At 40.7% G+C, this 18,741-nt stretch overlaps 1 protein-coding gene across 1 annotated transcript in view; it reads left to right on the top strand.

Moving 5' to 3' along the window:
* Positions 1–5,399: 5,399 nt before the first annotated feature.
* LOC137912605 (MAP kinase-activating death domain protein-like) overlaps positions 5,400–18,741 on the top strand; it is a 34,194-nt gene continuing 20,852 nt past the window's right edge. The window contains exons 1-18 of the mRNA XM_068756742.1: positions 5,400–5,458; positions 6,667–7,311; positions 9,069–9,372; positions 9,594–9,725; positions 9,854–9,967; positions 10,060–10,140; positions 12,469–12,525; positions 13,270–13,442; positions 13,752–13,987; positions 14,069–14,225; positions 14,344–14,447; positions 14,536–14,741; positions 15,054–15,307; positions 15,417–15,556; positions 16,015–16,116; positions 16,631–16,672; positions 17,382–17,408; positions 18,297–18,356. Of these exons, the coding sequence (XP_068612843.1) occupies positions 5,400–5,458; positions 6,667–7,311; positions 9,069–9,372; positions 9,594–9,725; positions 9,854–9,967; positions 10,060–10,140; positions 12,469–12,525; positions 13,270–13,442; positions 13,752–13,987; positions 14,069–14,225; positions 14,344–14,447; positions 14,536–14,741; positions 15,054–15,307; positions 15,417–15,556; positions 16,015–16,116; positions 16,631–16,672; positions 17,382–17,408; positions 18,297–18,356 (2,893 nt within the window). The remainder of the gene's footprint in view (positions 5,459–6,666; positions 7,312–9,068; positions 9,373–9,593; positions 9,726–9,853; positions 9,968–10,059; positions 10,141–12,468; positions 12,526–13,269; positions 13,443–13,751; positions 13,988–14,068; positions 14,226–14,343; positions 14,448–14,535; positions 14,742–15,053; positions 15,308–15,416; positions 15,557–16,014; positions 16,117–16,630; positions 16,673–17,381; positions 17,409–18,296; positions 18,357–18,741) is intronic.

The raw sequence follows: 18,741 nt of genomic DNA on the forward strand, positions 1-18,741 counted from the left end.
ACTCCTGCCGCCAGAGACGCACTAGCGTCACGCGTGGGCGGTGGTTTCTTGTTTGTAGCGTCCTCTAGGTCGGCCCTCGAGTGTGAAGCGGAACTCCTGCAGAGCGCAGACCGATGCGGAGGATGTTGTGAAGGCAGGCTGTCACCGAGCAGCCTGACGCATTCAGCCGCGTCGTTTATCCTGCTGCAAAACCACTTAGATGGAGAAACGACACATTTTCATCCGGAATGCTTGTTCAGTGTTTCCGATTACCTTCATCCGAAAGTAAAGACGACTGAATCGATCGAACGCCGCTGCCTTCCTCCCTCTGTGACCGAAGAGGACGCCAGCCCACCCAGGCCAAAACATTAGCGGCTACTCGGCTAATGCGAACGGGTAATGATGTTCTTCCTCGCCGTCGGTGTGATTGAAACCCACAAACAACGTTGGTGGCGCACAGTCAGAATTCATTCTCTAATGGCGCGACTGTATGTTACATGCGACAAGTAGCTATTTCTAAGGTAAATCGATTAAACTACTTTTAGCAGCTAGGTGGCTAACTAGCTAATCCTTACGTGTGACGTAGAAAGCCATAAAGCTAGCTGAGTGAAGGTGAGGGGGACGCGGCGTTGGGGTGTAGGACGAGTCCGAGGCCTGACAGCTTGTTATTGATGTTAGACGTATAACAGCTACAAGCTGTCAGGAAAAGAAGTCGGCATCACTTTATTATTACACAACGTCGTTAACGTGTGAGGATACGCAGGGAATTGGCCATTGCGTTACTCTCTGACACCGATTCAGCTGGAATCCGGTGTCATTGTGAAGTCGCAACGCCTATTTGCAGGTGTTTTGCGTGTTTGTTTGTTTACATTGTCTCACACCTGCTTCCGACAAAAAACAGCACAGATGAGAGAAGACTAAAATAGCCTTGCTTTCATCGTGATGCCACGTGAAATGAAAGCAGGTAAACCATTGCAACATAGACGCTTCGGGCGAGCGTAAGAGCCACGTTATTAATGGTAGGAATGATAAGTGTCATATTTTTAGCTTTTAGATTAGACAACACTCTGCAAAGCAATAGTTCCATGACAATTTGACCTCAGTATGACCTCTTGGCTATGAAACCTTACCCGTCCCTAGAATCTTTCATTACGTTTGTGTCACGATTGTAAAATATGACCGTTATTTTATGTGGAAAATTCAATATTTAATTTATGGCAAAAGGCTTTAACAGATGCAGAATATGACTTTGATCCTGATTAGTTTTGATCAGGAAGTCAAAATGCAATTTTTATCCAATTATTGTAGGCATTTATCTAATCAAATGATTGTTCTTTTGGCTTTAACATTCCTCTTTGAAAACTCCATGAAAAGTTGTTCCATACATTTGGGTAATACTGCTATCTGAGAGAAATGTACATTTCTGTTAAAGCCTGAGTGGTATAGATGCAAAAACAGTCAATAAAGGCTGACAAATTGTTAAATAACAAGAACTTTGTATTCTATTCAACATAATTTAGTGATTCGTGTGTGATTTTTAAAATGGAAATAGAATTTAGTGATAATGTGAACGTAATTATTATGTGATACACATAGAACTGAGATCCCTCTCTGCTACTCGCAGTAAAGTAAAGCCGAACATGACCGCTTGCTTAATGGCGCATGTCATGAATGCAATCTGCGACCACACCGTTTCACCACCTACCACTGTTGCTACAGCAGCGAAGCATTAGCCTGCGGGAGTGATTACAAATTAAGACATGTCATTATTTTCCAGTTGACAAGAAGGCCACTATAAATGTTTCGGTTGGGGGGGGGCTTTCTTCATCATAATCTAAAAGCAAGAATGCAGTCATTGATAACTTTGTCTTCCATGTTCTCCGTGGACGTTAATAGTTACTGCTGTTCACCGTGTTGGCGTCACATGAATCAGTCATCTTCTCCTTGTGCTTATATAACCAGTGAGTGCCGCCTGCAGTCCATGCTGACCAGATTCATCGGTTGTTACCCAGTCATTATTTTGCTTTTGAAGATTACACAGCATTGTGCTGTCTTTTTTTAATTTCCTTTTTTGGAGAGAGAAAAAACAAGGTTCAGCACGAGGCTCCGTAAATCCGGTGAGTGAATTGTATTGTATTGTATTGTATTGTATTTTCTGTAAAATGATGCTGTGATTCTGTCTCTTGGATGAGATACAGAACTACAGCTTGGCCATTTCAATATTTCCAGACCTGAATGTTCATTAATTATCCTGATGGCTTGGGAGATAAATCATTATAATTTCTGGGTATGTATTCTGTTTTTATCTACTCCACCATTTTGTTTGTGGAATGTTCTTTTCGTTGTTAAAAAAAAGTAGTGTTTCAACATAAATGTGTCTATTCTTGCTGGTCTCTCAGAGCATCCAAACCCGTTAATCTTAAGGGAGTCTGCTTTGGTCTTGCAGGCAGTGTATTTGAATAATGTGTGTTCAGTGCTGACAGTAGGCTAACTGGAGAAAACAGTCTTTGTTCCATGTCTTTTTATGGCATGGCACGTATTAAATACTTTGCAGTGTGTACCCAGCATGCGTACTCCTTATGTCAAACCTGTCGGATGTGGGCAACTTTAATGTCATCACAAACTTAAAAGGCTTGTAAATGATGTGTTCTGTAACTTATGAAGCCATGCTTTGAGGCTAATGGTGTAAGGATTGTCACTTTCTGATTAATTTGATAAGCAAGTAAAATACTGACTGTTTTACTCTCCTCTATCAGGAGGCACTTCTGGACCTCTCAAGGGTGCATCTAACAGACATAATTAGACCCAAGCTCGATCGACAACAGAGCGAATGGATCAATTACACGTTCTGTGCTTGCACACCGATGGCCACCTGAGACGTTCTCAGTCACCACTGTTACGCTGAGCTCACAGCAGTTCTGGTCTCAATTAGGACATGTATGTTAATGTCATCTGACCGGCTAATGTTAGCTGCTAACTCATGCTAACTCTAGCTACTGTTAACTTAGTTTGTCGTGTAGTGGATGGACCTCCCCGACACCCTGATCCGTGCCGGTTTATCCAATTTTCAAATGGAATGCCGTAAGGGTTAGTAGTGTATGTTAACCACTGGCAAGCTATAGACCCATTAGCTTATCGGTGTTGGGGCGACTACCTCTTAAGAGACAGACAACTCCAGCTATAGTGTTTGTGTTTCAGGGCGGAGTTTCTGCATATGCAATTTGTTGGTATTGGAATAAAGGCCGTTTGCTCAGCATGGTGCTGATAGTATGAGAGCCAGCATTCGTCTTTCACCACACATGCATCATAGTTACTAATTCAGAATGTGTTTTGAGACCTGGATCAGCTGTTTACTGTCTCATGGTTTACGTCCATCAGGGTGAAACGGTTTCTATAAATAGCTGTTATTTTTGCAACGCAGACTTGTTTTCTGACTAAGCTACTAGCCACAGCTGCCCTGGGGCAGACTGTCGGGAGCGAGGTTGCCAATTTGCGCCATCGGCCCTCCTGACCACCACCAACATTCACTCGCTCACTACATTCACACAGGCAATGTGGGTTAATGTTTCCTTCTTCTCATCAAGCTTTATTTTCAATGACAAATGTTGCTGGTCCAGCGCTATAACCCGGTGGGAAACGGCCACCTGTAAATGTGCCGGTTTGGACAGCTTAACTGTGGCAGATATTATTATATCATCATATCGGTGCGTTTTCTGCCAGTATTGCTCGTGCAGCTCTGGGTGTGTTATGCACGCACACACAGCATCACTGCAGAGATGATGAATGCACAGTGAGCTGACATGTGTTCAGGGTCTCATCCAATCAACTATTTGTGCAAAGCTTGAGAGTGCTACCATCCCTAACGACTACTGCATGAGTACATTGTGTAATGGATGAGTGCGTGCCTAATGATGTAATCTGTGTGTAAGGCGATACCTCCTCCAGCTCAATTGGTTTTACCTTTTTTTTGTTGGCAAGCCTCTCTTTCCGTCATGTCGGCTCAAGTTAAGACAAATGTTCCACAGCCTGCCAGAGAGTGAGTTTATGGTTTAAAGGAGGGCCCAAACAGCACAGCCATACAGGAAGAGGGTCCTGCCTGCACAACAAGGGGCCATTATAAAGTCTATGGAGGCTGCTGCTTCCATCAAGGCCCCTAAGCGGCTTACTTTATCTGCAAGCCTCTACTAAGGAGTCTTTTTCCTCCAGCAAAAACAATCAGCTCAGCTGACACGAATCATTGCAGCAGGAATAATCAATACCAAAACACGTATTGCCTTTATTGCTGGTGAAATGCTGCTGATGTTGTTTTAAGTTCACCAGAACTCTTCACGCCCACCCCTTTCTATAAAATAGAATATCATTTTTATTAAGCAAATGGATAACAGTTTCAAGAACTAGTATATCACGGTTGGGGCGGCAGTGGCTCTGTGGTTTGGGAACCGGAGGGCCACTGGTTCAATTCCCGGCCCGGACAAAAATGTGGAGGGGGGCCCTCGTATAGTAAAACCATGTCATACGAGCATTCTGATATACGATCCAGCCTGCAAGCAATATTTTGCTTTGAGGTGCGAGCACGCTTCCAGATGCTGATGCCAGATGGACGAGCGCTCCAACCGCGCGTCGATCATTCAGCGATTCTTTTGCTGCATGTTTGAATATTCTTTACAATAAATGATGTGTCCAAAGAAAGCGAAATGTACGTTTGTCAGTGAGAAGAAAAAACGCATGATGGAGATGAAGCATGAAATGATCGATAAACAGTGGTGTCCACATAGGCGTGACATATCTGCTATCCATGGTATGAATGAACCTGTGCAGAAAATGGGAGACAATGCCACATTGACATAGTATGGAGCTCAGGGGTGGGCAAACTTTTTGACTTGCGGGCCACAATGGGCTCTAAAATTTGACAGGGGGGCCGGGCCAGGAACAGATGGATGGAGTATTTGTGTGAGCTGATATAAATGACATGCAAAACCCATTACTTTAAGGGATTTGGCCTTTTACAGGTAGCATTACAGGGGAAAAGGTCAAATGAATCAGGTTTAATTATAATACAATTTAATTTAATGATATAATTTGGATGTTCGGCGGGCTTAAATTAAATATTAGATTTAATTTATTTAGATTAAATAGCCCAACGGGCCGTATATGCCCCCCGGGCCTTGTTTTGCCCATGCCTGATGTAGCTGATATGCAGTGTTAAGCAACGGTCCACATTGTTTGTAAAGGGTGAAATTCACTTCATCGAGCTGATGGTATTACCTAAAATAATATTCCTTCACATTTTTATGTGTTACAGGTTTGATCCATTTTCTGAACCATCATAATGATGATCCATAGAGCTACAATGTCCCAGCTCTGATGGAAGAGGGAGTTTAAATCCTGGATGCCGTGACACACGGTCTGGTTAATACAGGATGGAGAAAAAGAAAATGTGCCCTCGTCTTCTTGACTACCTGGTGGTTGTCGGAGCAAGGTAAGGTTAGCCATGAGGCTGGCTGTAGAAAGTGCTTTATATATATATAAATGTTATTACAGGCTCTAGACCCAATGGCAAAAACATGCAACATAAAAACACATAAACATCCTCTTATTCAGGACATTCTTAACAGAAACCAATGCCAATGTTTCCATAGATGTGATTGATATCTGACCGAGCTGCACCTGGGTTTTGCGAGCATCAATATAATACTGTTTTGGGACTCATCATGTCGGGACATGAACTTTAGCATCAGGTTCCTCAAGAGGGCCTGTAGAGTGCTTAGTCCTGAGTCACAAAATGGCTTACTAGCACTTCTACTCCTCGGATTTTTCAGCTGTATCCTCAGGCAGTCATTGTATGCTACCTGAAGTTTGTGTAGGGTGTCCTTGTAGCAGACCCATCATGGGGCTGCATACATAGGCGTGCAGTGAGCACGAAACAAGCTCAATTTCACATCATCAGAACAATAATGGAATTTACGGACTAGCATGTTTGCTCAAGGGCACCTCGGCATTGCTCTGAGGGTAAAACTGGCCCCTCTCCAGTTACCAGCACTCATTTTGTCAGGGACATGAACTGGTGGACTTCTCCGCTTCCCAGCCCAAGGCCCAACCCACTGAGCCACTCCCCCAACAGGTGTTTTTGTTCTGTTTTTTTCAGTCAACCAGGTGTTTGAAAAGATTTTTGGTTCGGGTTCAGGCTGCTGTCAAAATTTTGTTTAAACAATCATTTTAATGATGAATCCAAATAAAATTCTAAATCACTAATTTTAAATTAAAATGCGTATTTCATGCGTTATACGCACATTTAGACTTAAAGATCACAGAAAAATGATTTAATGCCATAGACTAATTAGAGCAGCATAATTTAACCATATGAAACAAACTCACTATTTAAATTTGTGTTGTTTTGATCTTCTATTACTTGAATTTTATGTTGTAACTAAACACCAGATGGAGCAGCGCTTCTAATCTTATTGTGCATTATGCAATGACAATAAAGGCTTTCTATTCTATTCTATTCTATTCTATTCAATCAATAGATTCCACCACTTAAATTTAACATGACACTAATAGGTAGAGGAATACATAATAAAAACTAATGTGTAGTGGAACCATTACAAACGAATGACGACTGCAGCCCTACAACGGCTGCTTCTGTTTTTTTTTTTTAAATAAAATAAATGCATTCTTCTCCTCCAGGCAACCCAGTAGTGACAGTGTGGCCCAGACTCCTCAGCTCCTCCGGCGCTACCCGCTGGAGGACCACCCTGACTTCCTGCTCCCACCCGATGTGGTGTTTTTCTGTCAACCAGAGGGCTGCCTAAGTATTCGCCAACGGAGGGTTAGCCTTCGCGATGACTCCTCATTTGTTTTCACACTGACTGACAAGGATTCAGGGATCACCCGCTACGGAATCTGCATCAATTTCTACCGTTCCTTTCAGCGAGGACATCACCATTCTCGTGGTGACAAGGGTTGCCGCACGGAGCCCGCGACAAAGTCTGCGGAAACCACAAGTGAAGGGTCTGATGGCAGCACTGGAGGCCCACCTTCCGCGTTATCTCCTCCTAGCAATGCTGAACCGGCACCTCCACCTTCCTCTGGAGAAGAGAGCAGTGGACAACCAGGTGCAGAGTTAAAGTCAGCCAAGTCCCCACAGCTCGGACCAAGCGCTGCCAAGATGGCAGCCAGGAATCGCAACAGCACGCTGACCTCGCTGTGCATACTCAGCCACTACCCCTTCTTTTCCACCTTCAGGGAATGCTTATATATTCTCAAGAGGCTGGTGGACTGCTGCAGTCAAAGACTTGGTCAACGTGCTGGGCTCCCTCGCTCCACCCAAAGGTGAGGTTCGGGTTTGCATCTTTAAGCGGTGCGAGGTTTATTCTTGGAAGTCACGATCATCTTCTTTTTACCTACGTTTGATACTAGCATCTTAATGTGGTGTACATTAAAGGATACGTGTTGCTCGGTGGGATTGTTGGACACCTGAGGTTCACCTGTTTACTCCACAGTCACTTAAATATATAGCAGCTATTGAACCTTTGGAACTTCTCCATCATCTCTGTTTGCAAGAATATCCAACTCACACTCTCATAGTTTAACTAAAGTATGTAAAGTATGTAATGCATGTAATACATTTATAAAATGCTGCATCAGACCCATGGATCATCATTGTAGAACTGTGGTTTCTCTCAATGTCTTGAAAAAGCCATTCAATTCAAAAGCTCTAAAGGCCTGTGAGTCCTTTGTTTCATGATGCGGTTGAATGAAATGTGTTACGGCAATGACAGGCCAGGAGAGACACTGTTGAATGGCTGGAAGTGCTTTGTGCCATGGCGGCTGTGACAGATTTAGGTCCAGGAGCAGCTGCAGTTGGTGGGAGGCATCCAAAGGACTAATGATTAATCTTCCCCTTTGCTGTACACCGCCTGTGTTTACGCTAGAAAGGATTTAATATCAGTTTGTAGAGTGGATGTCTTTCATTTGAGTATTTTGGCAATTGCTTAGCGGTTCTCTTGTGTTTACAATCTCATTTTATTGATTGTGCCCGGTGTGATGAGTTTCTTACGGTAGCGATTTGTGATGATGATGATGATGATGATGAATATATTTATTAGATAGAATGTTGGAGTACAAGTACAGTCACACAGTAGCATGTATTACAGTACAAATAAAGTCAAACGTCCTGTCTAAGAGGAGCATTTCAAAAAAGCCCTTGCGGTCTTGTTTCCGTTGAAAGTCCTTGGTACATAAATCATCGACATTTAACAATACAAATTTAACAATAAAAATAAAACCAATATTAAATTGCTCAATTGATGCGAAATAACAATAGAAAAATAAAAATAATTTCACACCACAGATGCAAACTAACAATAAATTTAAAATAAATTACAGCACATGCAAAATGGCAATAAATGACAATAAATTGTAATAATAATAAATTACAAAGACACTTAATATGTGCAACGTAGGTGGACAAAAAAGGAGGTGGGGGGGGGGGGGGGGGTTGATCCGGAGAGAGTCGTGGTGACTATCTCCGTTTCTGTCCCCCTAAAAGGTGCATTTTTAGGGCCGTTTTGAAGGAGGCCAAAGAGGTGCATGTTTTGAGGGCGGGAGTCAAACAATTCCAGTAACAGTGGCAGTATTATAAAAAGATAATTTACCCATGTTAGTCCTATAGGAGGGTGTAACCAGGTTGTTGTTTGTAGAAAAGAAAACTACCATAATTATTTAGACTATTGGTAATCTGTTTTTCTTTCTAAAAAAAATGTAATGTAAAAAAGAAAAAATTACAATATATCTTACATATTTGATTTGAGAAACAATTCTGGTTTGGCTGCAGTCTGAAATGTCTGATTTATCAAAGACACTTATTTCAGCTTTTCAAATGAAGTGATCTTTCCTGTCTCTGCTTCCTGTCATACTGAATGGAATATCGTTTGTTTTTTCAGACTGCTAAAGGTTTATTGAAAATCTCTTCAGAGAATTCTTTTATGCACAATATAGTTTTCATTTTCTTTTCAGATTAAGAGGTAAACGACTGTCTGCCCGATGCTCAAGTCCGGAGTTAATATTTTGATTTGTGTCCTTCCCAGGGATACCATGTGGAGGGTGTTTACTGGGGCTCTATCAGTTGAGGAGAAAGGCAGCCAACTGCTGGCTGACCTGCGGGAGATTGAATCCTGGGTGTACCGGCTGCTGCGTTCGCCTGTACCGATTACTGGTCAGAGACGTGTGGATGTGGAAGTCTTGCCTCATGAACTCAAACGGCCACTCACATTTGCCCTGCCTGAAAACTCTCGCTTCTCCATGGTCGACTTCCCCTTGCACCTGCCTCTAGAGCTGCTCGGTGTAGACGCCTGTCTCCAGGTGCTCAGCTGTGTCCTGCTAGAACACAAGGTGAGGACAGGGCTGGATCCGTCTCATCAGTCATTATGTCACAACCTTCTCTATGCTACAGACAAAAAGAGGAAACATGAACGGATCATGCAGGACATGAGTGAATGCCCACCATGTTTGTTTTGTAATAAATAGGAAATAAAATGTTGTAATGTGTGACTGATTAAACCTCTGTGTCGTGGGTTTTCAGTCTTTTCTTTGTTTACTTTTTGCCCACACAGGTCATTCTTCAATCCAGAGATTACAATGCGCTGTCTATGAGTGTCATGGCCTTTGTCACCATGATCTACCCTCTGGAGTACATGTTCCCAGTCATTCCCTTACTGCCAACATGTATGGCTTCTGCTGAACAGGTAGCATTTCTTGTTTGTTTTAAGTACATTTTGAGGAAGTAGATTACTTTCTCCAAATATGTAATTTGTAACTGAAGAGGCTATCCATTTTTTCACTAACTGATGTGCTTTTTTTTTTTTCACAACAGCTCCTTCTTGCCCCCACTCCTTATATTATAGGCGTGCCAGCCAGCTTCTTCCTCTACAAAGCTGATTTCAAAATGCCAGACGATATTTGGCTTGTAGACCTCGACAGCAGCAAGGTCAGTGCAGTAACATCTGATATTGTGTTGCCTGTTTTTATAATGTCCAGATTCAGACAGATAGAGTCTGATGCATCTGTGTTTTTCTACAGGTTATAACACCCACCAATGCTGAGAGTCTGCCGCTTCTTCCGGAGCCTGAAGCAGGCGAGCTGAAGAAACATCTCAAACAGGTACTGCCTCTGGTTTGGCTGATTCTTTCCTAGTTACTATTTGTTAGTGCCAGTGCCAGTGACTTTGGACTGAGCCACAGTGCAACAAGATCAAAATGATACACTAACGGAACGTATGAACCCCTTTATGGAAAGATTTGTGGGACCGACGTACTGATCTGGGGCCAATCTTTGATGTGTGTTCCCATTACTTTTCATGAACTGCTATATGAATGTAAAACTTCTCTTTCAGCAGTGTGGAGAATAAGGGCCTCATTCTTCAACACAGTTGTATGTATTGTAGAGGAGCGTGAGACCATTTGAAATGGTTTTTTTATGGCACTAACAAAGATTTTTTCTTTCTTTTCTTTTTTTCCTGTTGTCTTTGCATGCTCTAGCTCTTGGAGGTAAACTCATATCCTAGGACCCTACTACCAAAGCTAAACCTTTAGTCATACTGGTAGTGACTAACTCGCCCATCTAACCTGGTTATCTTGTTAAACATCAGAATCTGGTTCTGATTCTTGGATTTAACACCATTAAATATCACACAAATACAGAAAGTCCTGAAATGATCTTCATCCCAGAAGGCGTGAATGAATATTCACGGCTAAACTTTCTGCTGTCTGTTTTGTACCGACAGTCAATTTAAACTTATTTCTTCACTCGCAAACAAGTCCAGCTTAATAAAATGACCTAACATGCAGTTTAAACATATATTTAAATTTAATATGGACATAACCAAAGTCAAACATTACTATTGATAAAGTATTGTTTTGTTCAATAACTTTAAGAATGCTTGTAAGGAGGGCAAATCAAAGATGTGAAAGGAAAGAAAAAGTCATGTTTTTATGTTTTATTGAATACAAACAATAAATAATTTCCTGTTTTTTTTACCTTGCTTTTTTAGACTACTTTGAAACAGATTTTAGGTTAAAATCCTTGCATTCACTGAATGTTTCTTTAGTATGCCTTGAATCAGAGCCGGTGCAATAGTCTAATAAGCTGCTTCTTGTGTGTGGATGTGTGACTGGGGAGGCTGGTCTGTGGGAGTGTGCCAAGCCGCAAAGTTGTGTACTTCTGAACAAGAACACAGTATTGAACTATTGAGGTCTGTGAACAGAGAGAGTGCCAGTCTTGATCATCTAAAAATGCTGATGCTAGAGCAGGATGCTGCTGAGAATTACTGGTGATACTTCATCATCATCACTTAAAATAAATTGGTTACCAGTGAGAGACTGATTTATTTATTTTAGGATTTTGTTTTTATTTTGAATATATCTGCTCACCTGACATTTCTGTTCGAAACAAGTTAAACATAAGACATTTATTTACCGACAGATGCTTCATTGTGCAAATATTTTATGTTTTTATGAAGAAAGATCTGCTGTTTTGCTGGTGTGTCCCTGTTAGTTACCATATATGTCCTTTGTGCCTTTTTAATGGCTGGATTGTCTTTTTTTTATGTAATCACATTGATTTAATTGGGTTTTCCGCTGTCTGCCATCTTTGCTATGTCATATGCTATGTCTGAAGTTACGTACTTTGGAATGCATATCCAGTATGTGTTCTGATGTTCAACGCTCTTTTGTGAATGAACAGTAGATCATTTCTTTTTTAGGATGTTCTCCTCAGGCTGGAGATGTGCCAAGGAAATCCATGACAACAATTAGCTAATTAAATAAAACATAACTATAATAGAGAACCCTATGCTACATGTATTTCAGAAATACTGAAGCTATATCAGTGCTTCCTTGTTTACTTTTCATTATGTTATGTTGTCATTACTGCATTGCATTTTAATATTTGACAATGCAATGTCTGGTGCTCACGTACTGTAATATTTTCCAAGAAATTATTAGCATTTTGAGTGTTTGGATGGTCACATACTGTTTTGATATGCTCAATAGCATGTTGTATGACATTTCAGACGTAGCCCTCTTCTGTCCTTGTAGTCCTCTCCCTTTCTTGATCTTTCTCTTCGCTCACTCAGTCTTGCAATTTGCAATACTGTATTGACAACCCATAACCATGTCAAAAATCACAATTGTCTCTTTTCCTATTTCCTTTTGTCAATAAATTGCAGAATAGAAATTGTGAAGCAACAAGTCACCTGTTTCATTGCACAAAGAAAATGTTATTGGTAAAAAAAAACATTATTGAGGATAGTTCTATTGGGGTCACATTTTGGCAACTCTGAAATGTTCTTTTTGTTGAAAAGAGACAGAATTGAAGGGAAAGGGCCATGATGGTGACCCTTTCCTCATGTGCTGTTTGATTGCCAGTCACTTCAGTTTTCATCCCAGCCCTCCATGTGATTGTCCTCGCATCTCTCTTATCCCCTCCTAGTGTCTGCTTAGGTTGACCGTGATCACCCAAAAGCAGATCTTCTCCTCTGAAAATAAGGTTACTCATTCTCCTCCTGTGGAATGTGTAATGTCCCTGCACGGATAGCTCCTCTTTCACATTATTTTGCTTGTCACTACTACTTGTCTCGTACCCGTCAACACTTTAATATGCTAAGAGTGCCACCGAATGTTGTGTTTCAGATCTTTGATACCCTGCTTAGCTCTGGCTTGAGCATGACGGAATGTGCGCGCATCTATCCCCAACATCAGTGGGACAAGATACAATGAAAGAACAGTTAACATTCATCCAGATCTACCAACTAAATGTTTCATTATGCTAAGCTAAACATTGACTCTTCATTTGGCAGCTGTTCTCAAGCAAACCATGCATAGTGACTTACTCCCCTTCTGCCTCTCCTCTCTAAAATGACACACCCACCACAGGCATCAACATGTATCTAACGCCTATCCTTCAGCTGTTCTACAGTACATAATGAAGAAAACCAGATTGGGAATCTGTAGTTTATTGGCTCATTGCTCGGCTGGGAGTTTCTCGGAAGTAAGAGATTACAATTTAGATCCATTCTAGCCATTTGTATCATCATCATTTAAGCCTCTTCGAGCAGTCTGGTACTTTGGTCTTGTTTTCCCTTTATAGAGAAAATACATCTTTAGGCAATGCCCCATTTAACGTTGATATTAAAGTTGATGCCAATTGTGGGCGTGGTCCATCTCAGACCTGAGGCGATGTCTTTAAAGCCACTGCTATGGTTGTAATCTGCATCACTGCCACCTGTTCCAGGCCTTGGCCAGTATGAGCTTGAACACCCAACCCATTCTGAACCTGGAAAAGCTCCAGGAAGGTCAGGAGATTCCCCTGCTCCCGCCTGGACGAGACAAAGCTTCACCGTCCTCCACAGAGTTCAACCCGCTGATTTATGGCAATGATGTTGATTCTGTGGATGTCGCCACCAGGCAAGCCACACGTGTCTCTTTCTGTTGTGACATTTATAAATGCACTGACGGCTACTGGGAATCTCTAATAGTCATCAGTTGGAGAATATCAATACAGTATATGATAGTTAATCATATGTTGTTTTTAGGTTACATTTTCTCCAATATTCTGAAATTCTAAATAATAAAAGTAATGAGGACGAGGTTTATTATTTTGACACATCAATGAACAATGATATAACGTTCTTTTTAATCTGCGCATAATATATTAGCCACAAATATATTGTTCTGTCAATTTTAATGCATCTGTTTATTCTTTTTATTTTACAGAGTCGCCATGGTAAGGTTCTTCAACTCTGCAAATGTTCTGCAGGGGTTCCAGATGCACACTCGCACCTTGCGCCTCTTTCCCCGGCCCGTAGTGGCTTTCCAGTCCACTTCATTCCTTGCATCCAGGCCGCGCCGCTCTGGATTTGCAGATAAACTTTCTCACACTCAGGCAGTGGAGTTCTATGGTGAATGGGCTCTCAATCCCACCAACCTTGCTTTTCAGAGGATACATAACAGTAAGACTCGATGCTCATCCCAATCACAATGCACTGCAAAACGTGCGTTGTGTTAAAGACATTATACTCTGCACGTTTCAGATGTGTTTGACCCCTCTCTCATTGGAGACAAGCCTAAGTGGTATTCTCACCAGCTACAACCAGTTGTCTACCGTGTGTATGATGGAAGCTCCCAGCTGGTTGAAGCTATGGCTGGTCCTTCAGAGGACGAGGGCAATGATTCAGACCCGACAGACAGGTAAGATGGAACAGCATTGCTTTTAGCACAGAAATTTGCAGTACTTCAGTGCTCAGTTTATTTTGCTTCAGGTAGTTTTAGTCAGGCAGCTCTTGATAATTAATAGATTTTGTTGCAGTGGTAGTGACAGTGAGGCATACGATGACTCCAGCTCATCTTATTCTTCACTTGGAGACCTTGTGAGTGAGATGATCCAAGGTGACATCCAGGGGGACACAACCAGTAAGGTTTTTCTTTTTCTTTCATGGAAAACATAAATTCACCAGTCATACTATTATATTTCCTATAAAGTTCTACCTTGATGTCACAGCTTTGGACCCTCCAACCCATGCTGCACTGGGAGATGCCAGTGAGGTTGAGATTCAGGAGTTCAGGGAGGAATTCAAGGAAGGTCATGGCTTGGAAGGTCCACCTGGGGATGGACCTGCTGAATCCTCCGATGGACAACCGCTCCGTTCAAGCTCCAGCACAACAGCAAGCTCCAGTCCCAGCACAATCGTCCAGGGAGTCAACCATGTGTGTGAACCTTTATCTTTACCTTTCGTAAAAACGAAATGACTTGGTAACGAATTTGGACAGATATTAATTACATTACAGATATTTATAATTAATTATTTATGCTCATGTTTTTTTTTTATAAACTTTTTTCATTGTAATGTTTATCATGAGAATAAGTAGGGACAAACTAGAGTAGTAACGACTTGAATCCCAACTTATGGTATAAACTATTAACTATAGTATTAATAAGGAAAAGAAGAGTACCGGTAGTATTTTCAAAAACATAATGAGATTGAAAACTCCCAGTATTCTGTGTGAACATTTTTCTAGGAACAGTTGGAAGCCACTGAAATTGAAGCATCAGTAGGTGCGGCTTTACAGAACCGGCTCCCAACTTTGGGCAATCAGGCTTTCCTTAGCCCTCCAGCCCCCTCCAACCTTGTGGACCTGGTGAAAAAGAACCAAGAATATGACAACCCGTACTTTGAGCCTCAGTATGGCTTCCCCACAGAAGATGAGCCTGACGCAGAAGAGCAAGTGGAGTCGTACACCCCTCGATTCAACCAGCACCTCAATGGCAACAAGTGCGTTTAAATCGTTCATCTTGTATACTGTAGGGTAGATGTATGTATTATAAACATATGTTGCTGTGTCTGTGATGCACCATTAATGTCTTTTGATCATTGATTTTAGGGCACATCGTCCATTACGTCCCAGTAGCCTAAGGCTCCCAGGAGAGTCTGATGGAGAAGGAGACTCACGCAACAGCTCCCCAAATTCCACCATATCCAACAGCAGCAACGATGGATTCGGAGGACTCATGTCTTTTGCCAGTAAGAACATTGGAGTTTTACTTTCTTTCCATTCATCCGAGTTTGGATTGTAAATCATGGTAAATCGGCTGATTTATGTGGGGAATCAAGATTTTGATGGACCAAACCAAAAGCACTTAATTTATCCTTAAATAATATGCCTTAAATGCAATGTGTGTTTTGGGTTATAATGCCTTTTCATATAATTTTTTATTTTATTGTAATAAGCCTTTTAGAGTTGGACTAGAGTCAAGGGAGGTTATAGTTTTGTGTCAATTTACTCTTTAAAGTGACTTTTAAGGGTCTCAGATTTGAACAGATATAGAAGTGAACAGAAACAGTCAGCTAAATACACCATAGCATATCTTGGTCTGTTTCCTCTTACAAAAGCATCCTCTAATCACTTTGTGCTTTGGTTTTGTCTCATCACTTGCATTGTTTTCCTGTTTCTCATTACAATATTTTCATGCCCACAACAGGCAATCTTTACAAGAACCATGGTACCAGCTTCAGTCTGTCCAATCTTGCCCTTCCCAATAAGGCAGCAAGGGACAAAGTAACACCTTTCCCAAGTCTAAAAGGTAGAATAACGCACCCAACCTAAACACAATTGAATATATTCAAGTTCATGAAGAAATCTGTTTTTATTTATTGTTTGTTCTATTCAAAGGTAATAAGGAGCATTACTACAACATGCGTTTGTCATTTAGGTATAGTAGGCAACGTTTACAGAATTAAAGATAAAAGACGGTGAACTTTTTCAACATATTTATTTTTCCCAACAACTTGGATATACAGTATAAATTCAATTAATATGTTTTAATCACTTTCTTTGTATTAACAATCTATATTTCCTTATTGAGGATTTTCTTTATTCTATATCAGAATAATTAAAATTACCAGTACATCAAAATACAGTCTAAATATCCTAATAATCAAGTTCTAATTCAGACATTTTTATGGCCAACATTGCTTATCATAATGTAAAAAGATTTTCATTTATTTAATAGAAATGCATAGAATTTAATTTAATTTTGTTATCTGTTTTCTGCCTTGTCTTTTCCTTTTATATAAAAAACTATTTTGTGTCACAAGAATATTTCAATATTGATATTGAAGAGGAAATGGAGCAAGCAGGTTTGTAGAACTGTAGCCTGATTTTGATTCTGGCTGGATTTGCCAATCAGTTATGGCACTATTTCAAGGGGGAATATTGAGGACTTTTCTCTCAAGAGTAATGGGAAAATCCACTAAGCAGACTTCACAGTAGTTATAACAAATCTCTTAGCATTTTGTTACTTTTTCGTTTTCAATTTTTCCCAGAATATTCCCACCATACTGTAGCGCCTCCTTTTGTTAGTATTAAACTTGTTAAATTTTATCATAATTTGTACAATGAACCTTGGTAAAAATTGTATTAATGTTGGAAGCCAGGTACTTTGTTAATCAAGCGGATAATTGGGAAGTGATGCATACTAACTGCAAATATGTGATTTATGGGTAAAATGCCAGTTTCAAAAGAAAAAACTCTAAATATTAAACAAATCCAACCATAGCTGATGCTCATGATAAGCTATCAACTGAAGAGGAGGTGAATTATACAAATTCGCTGAAGTTGGAGGAATTAAAATTGTCCTTTTGAACAGTGTCATCAAATTGTTTCAGATTTCTCAATTTATCAGAGTACATGAGGCTAATAAGAAAGATTTTTGGGTGGATTTTCACTTCAACCGAGAGAAAAAAAACAGGTGAAGCATGGTGAGCCAACTCAATATCACCGCTCCATGAGGAATAGCTGCCATAGGAAATGTGTTTGATTATGATGTGTTTTGTCTCAATTGTTCAGATGCCCCTGACAGCCCGGGTATGTTATGTCTGATGTGATAGTTGTTTTTGCCCTCTGACTCTGCCTTTGATTATCTTTCTAGTGACCTCTACCTATCTTGCAGCCTGTTTCTTAATTTAGGACTAAGATAGAAGACACATATTTAATATGTGTGTGCTCTTCCTCCCTTCTGTTGCCATTTTGCTGTGTGTGACTGGTGGGAGTCCCGTCTATTCAATGACGCACATGTTTGCTGCTCTCTACAAACGGACAAACTGCACATGCAGGATGCTCAGTCCTTTTTAACTGCATATACCTAGTTCACGTACGGTAGTTACATACTCAATTTCTCGTCGCTGAATGGATTTCATTTCCTGCTTCCTGTCTTCATTACGTGTTTTGCCTTCCTAGTTTGCTTGCTTGCTTGGTGGTTCTCCCTTTTAGAGGTCTTTTTACCAAAACACCAAAAAGACGTAGAAGCTCTCAAGCTTTCTTATTAAATATTTTATGCTGTATCATGATCTTTTTTGTTTTAGTGCTCAAAACAAGACTTGTTCCTTACATCAGCGACAACTTCTAGATTTGAATTGCACTGCATTGCATCTACTGCTGTAGTTTGACATTTGGTTAGCATTACTTAACTTGATGTATATCCAGCAATGTATGAGTACTACACAGCTCCGTTTTCGTAATGGTGAATCAAATCTATTTACAAACGCATCAAGTTAGACATCCTTGTTGAATGCTTTCTGGGTTGGTCTCATCATCGATGCATATTGTGTTTGTCTTTTCTATTATGTTTTCTAATATTCTTTGGCACCGTGTTGAGTGTGCATGTTGTATTACGGGTTGATGTTCAGACTGGTTGTGTCTGGGCCGGTGTGCCTCTCTCTGTACACCTTTTTGTACGGCACTAATTCTGGGTTTTGTGTGCAGTATTTGGGCTAAATTCTCTAATGGAGATAATTACAGAGGCCGGCCCAGGGAGCGGAGAAGGTGGGTTCCGCCCATGTTTTTGAGTGAGCTGCATGCTTCTCCAAGCCAGTCAACTACATCTCCCAGCATCCCTTCATCTAATCTCATTTCACTAGTTTGTCTCATCAAAGATCCAGTGGAATATCATCTTATAGTGACTGTATCTTCCTCAGACTAACTCCTCTCTACATGATTAATTCTTTTTTATTGAAATAGTCTTATCAAAAGCATGTTCATAGGAATCATGACAAGAAGCATAGTTGAATCCAACATCCATTTATCATAGGAGATAGTGACACGATACATCATGTAACAAATAAACAGAGAAGCAAATTGAGCACAGGATGGTGAGATGCAGAATAAAAATAGAATGGACTCATTTAATCTGCAAGATTATATTGTGTGT

The sequence above is a fragment of the Brachionichthys hirsutus genome, unplaced genomic scaffold, assembly GCF_040956055.1.
Source record: "Brachionichthys hirsutus isolate HB-005 unplaced genomic scaffold, CSIRO-AGI_Bhir_v1 contig_202, whole genome shotgun sequence".
Classification (NCBI taxonomy): domain Eukaryota; kingdom Metazoa; phylum Chordata; class Actinopteri; order Lophiiformes; family Brachionichthyidae; genus Brachionichthys; species Brachionichthys hirsutus.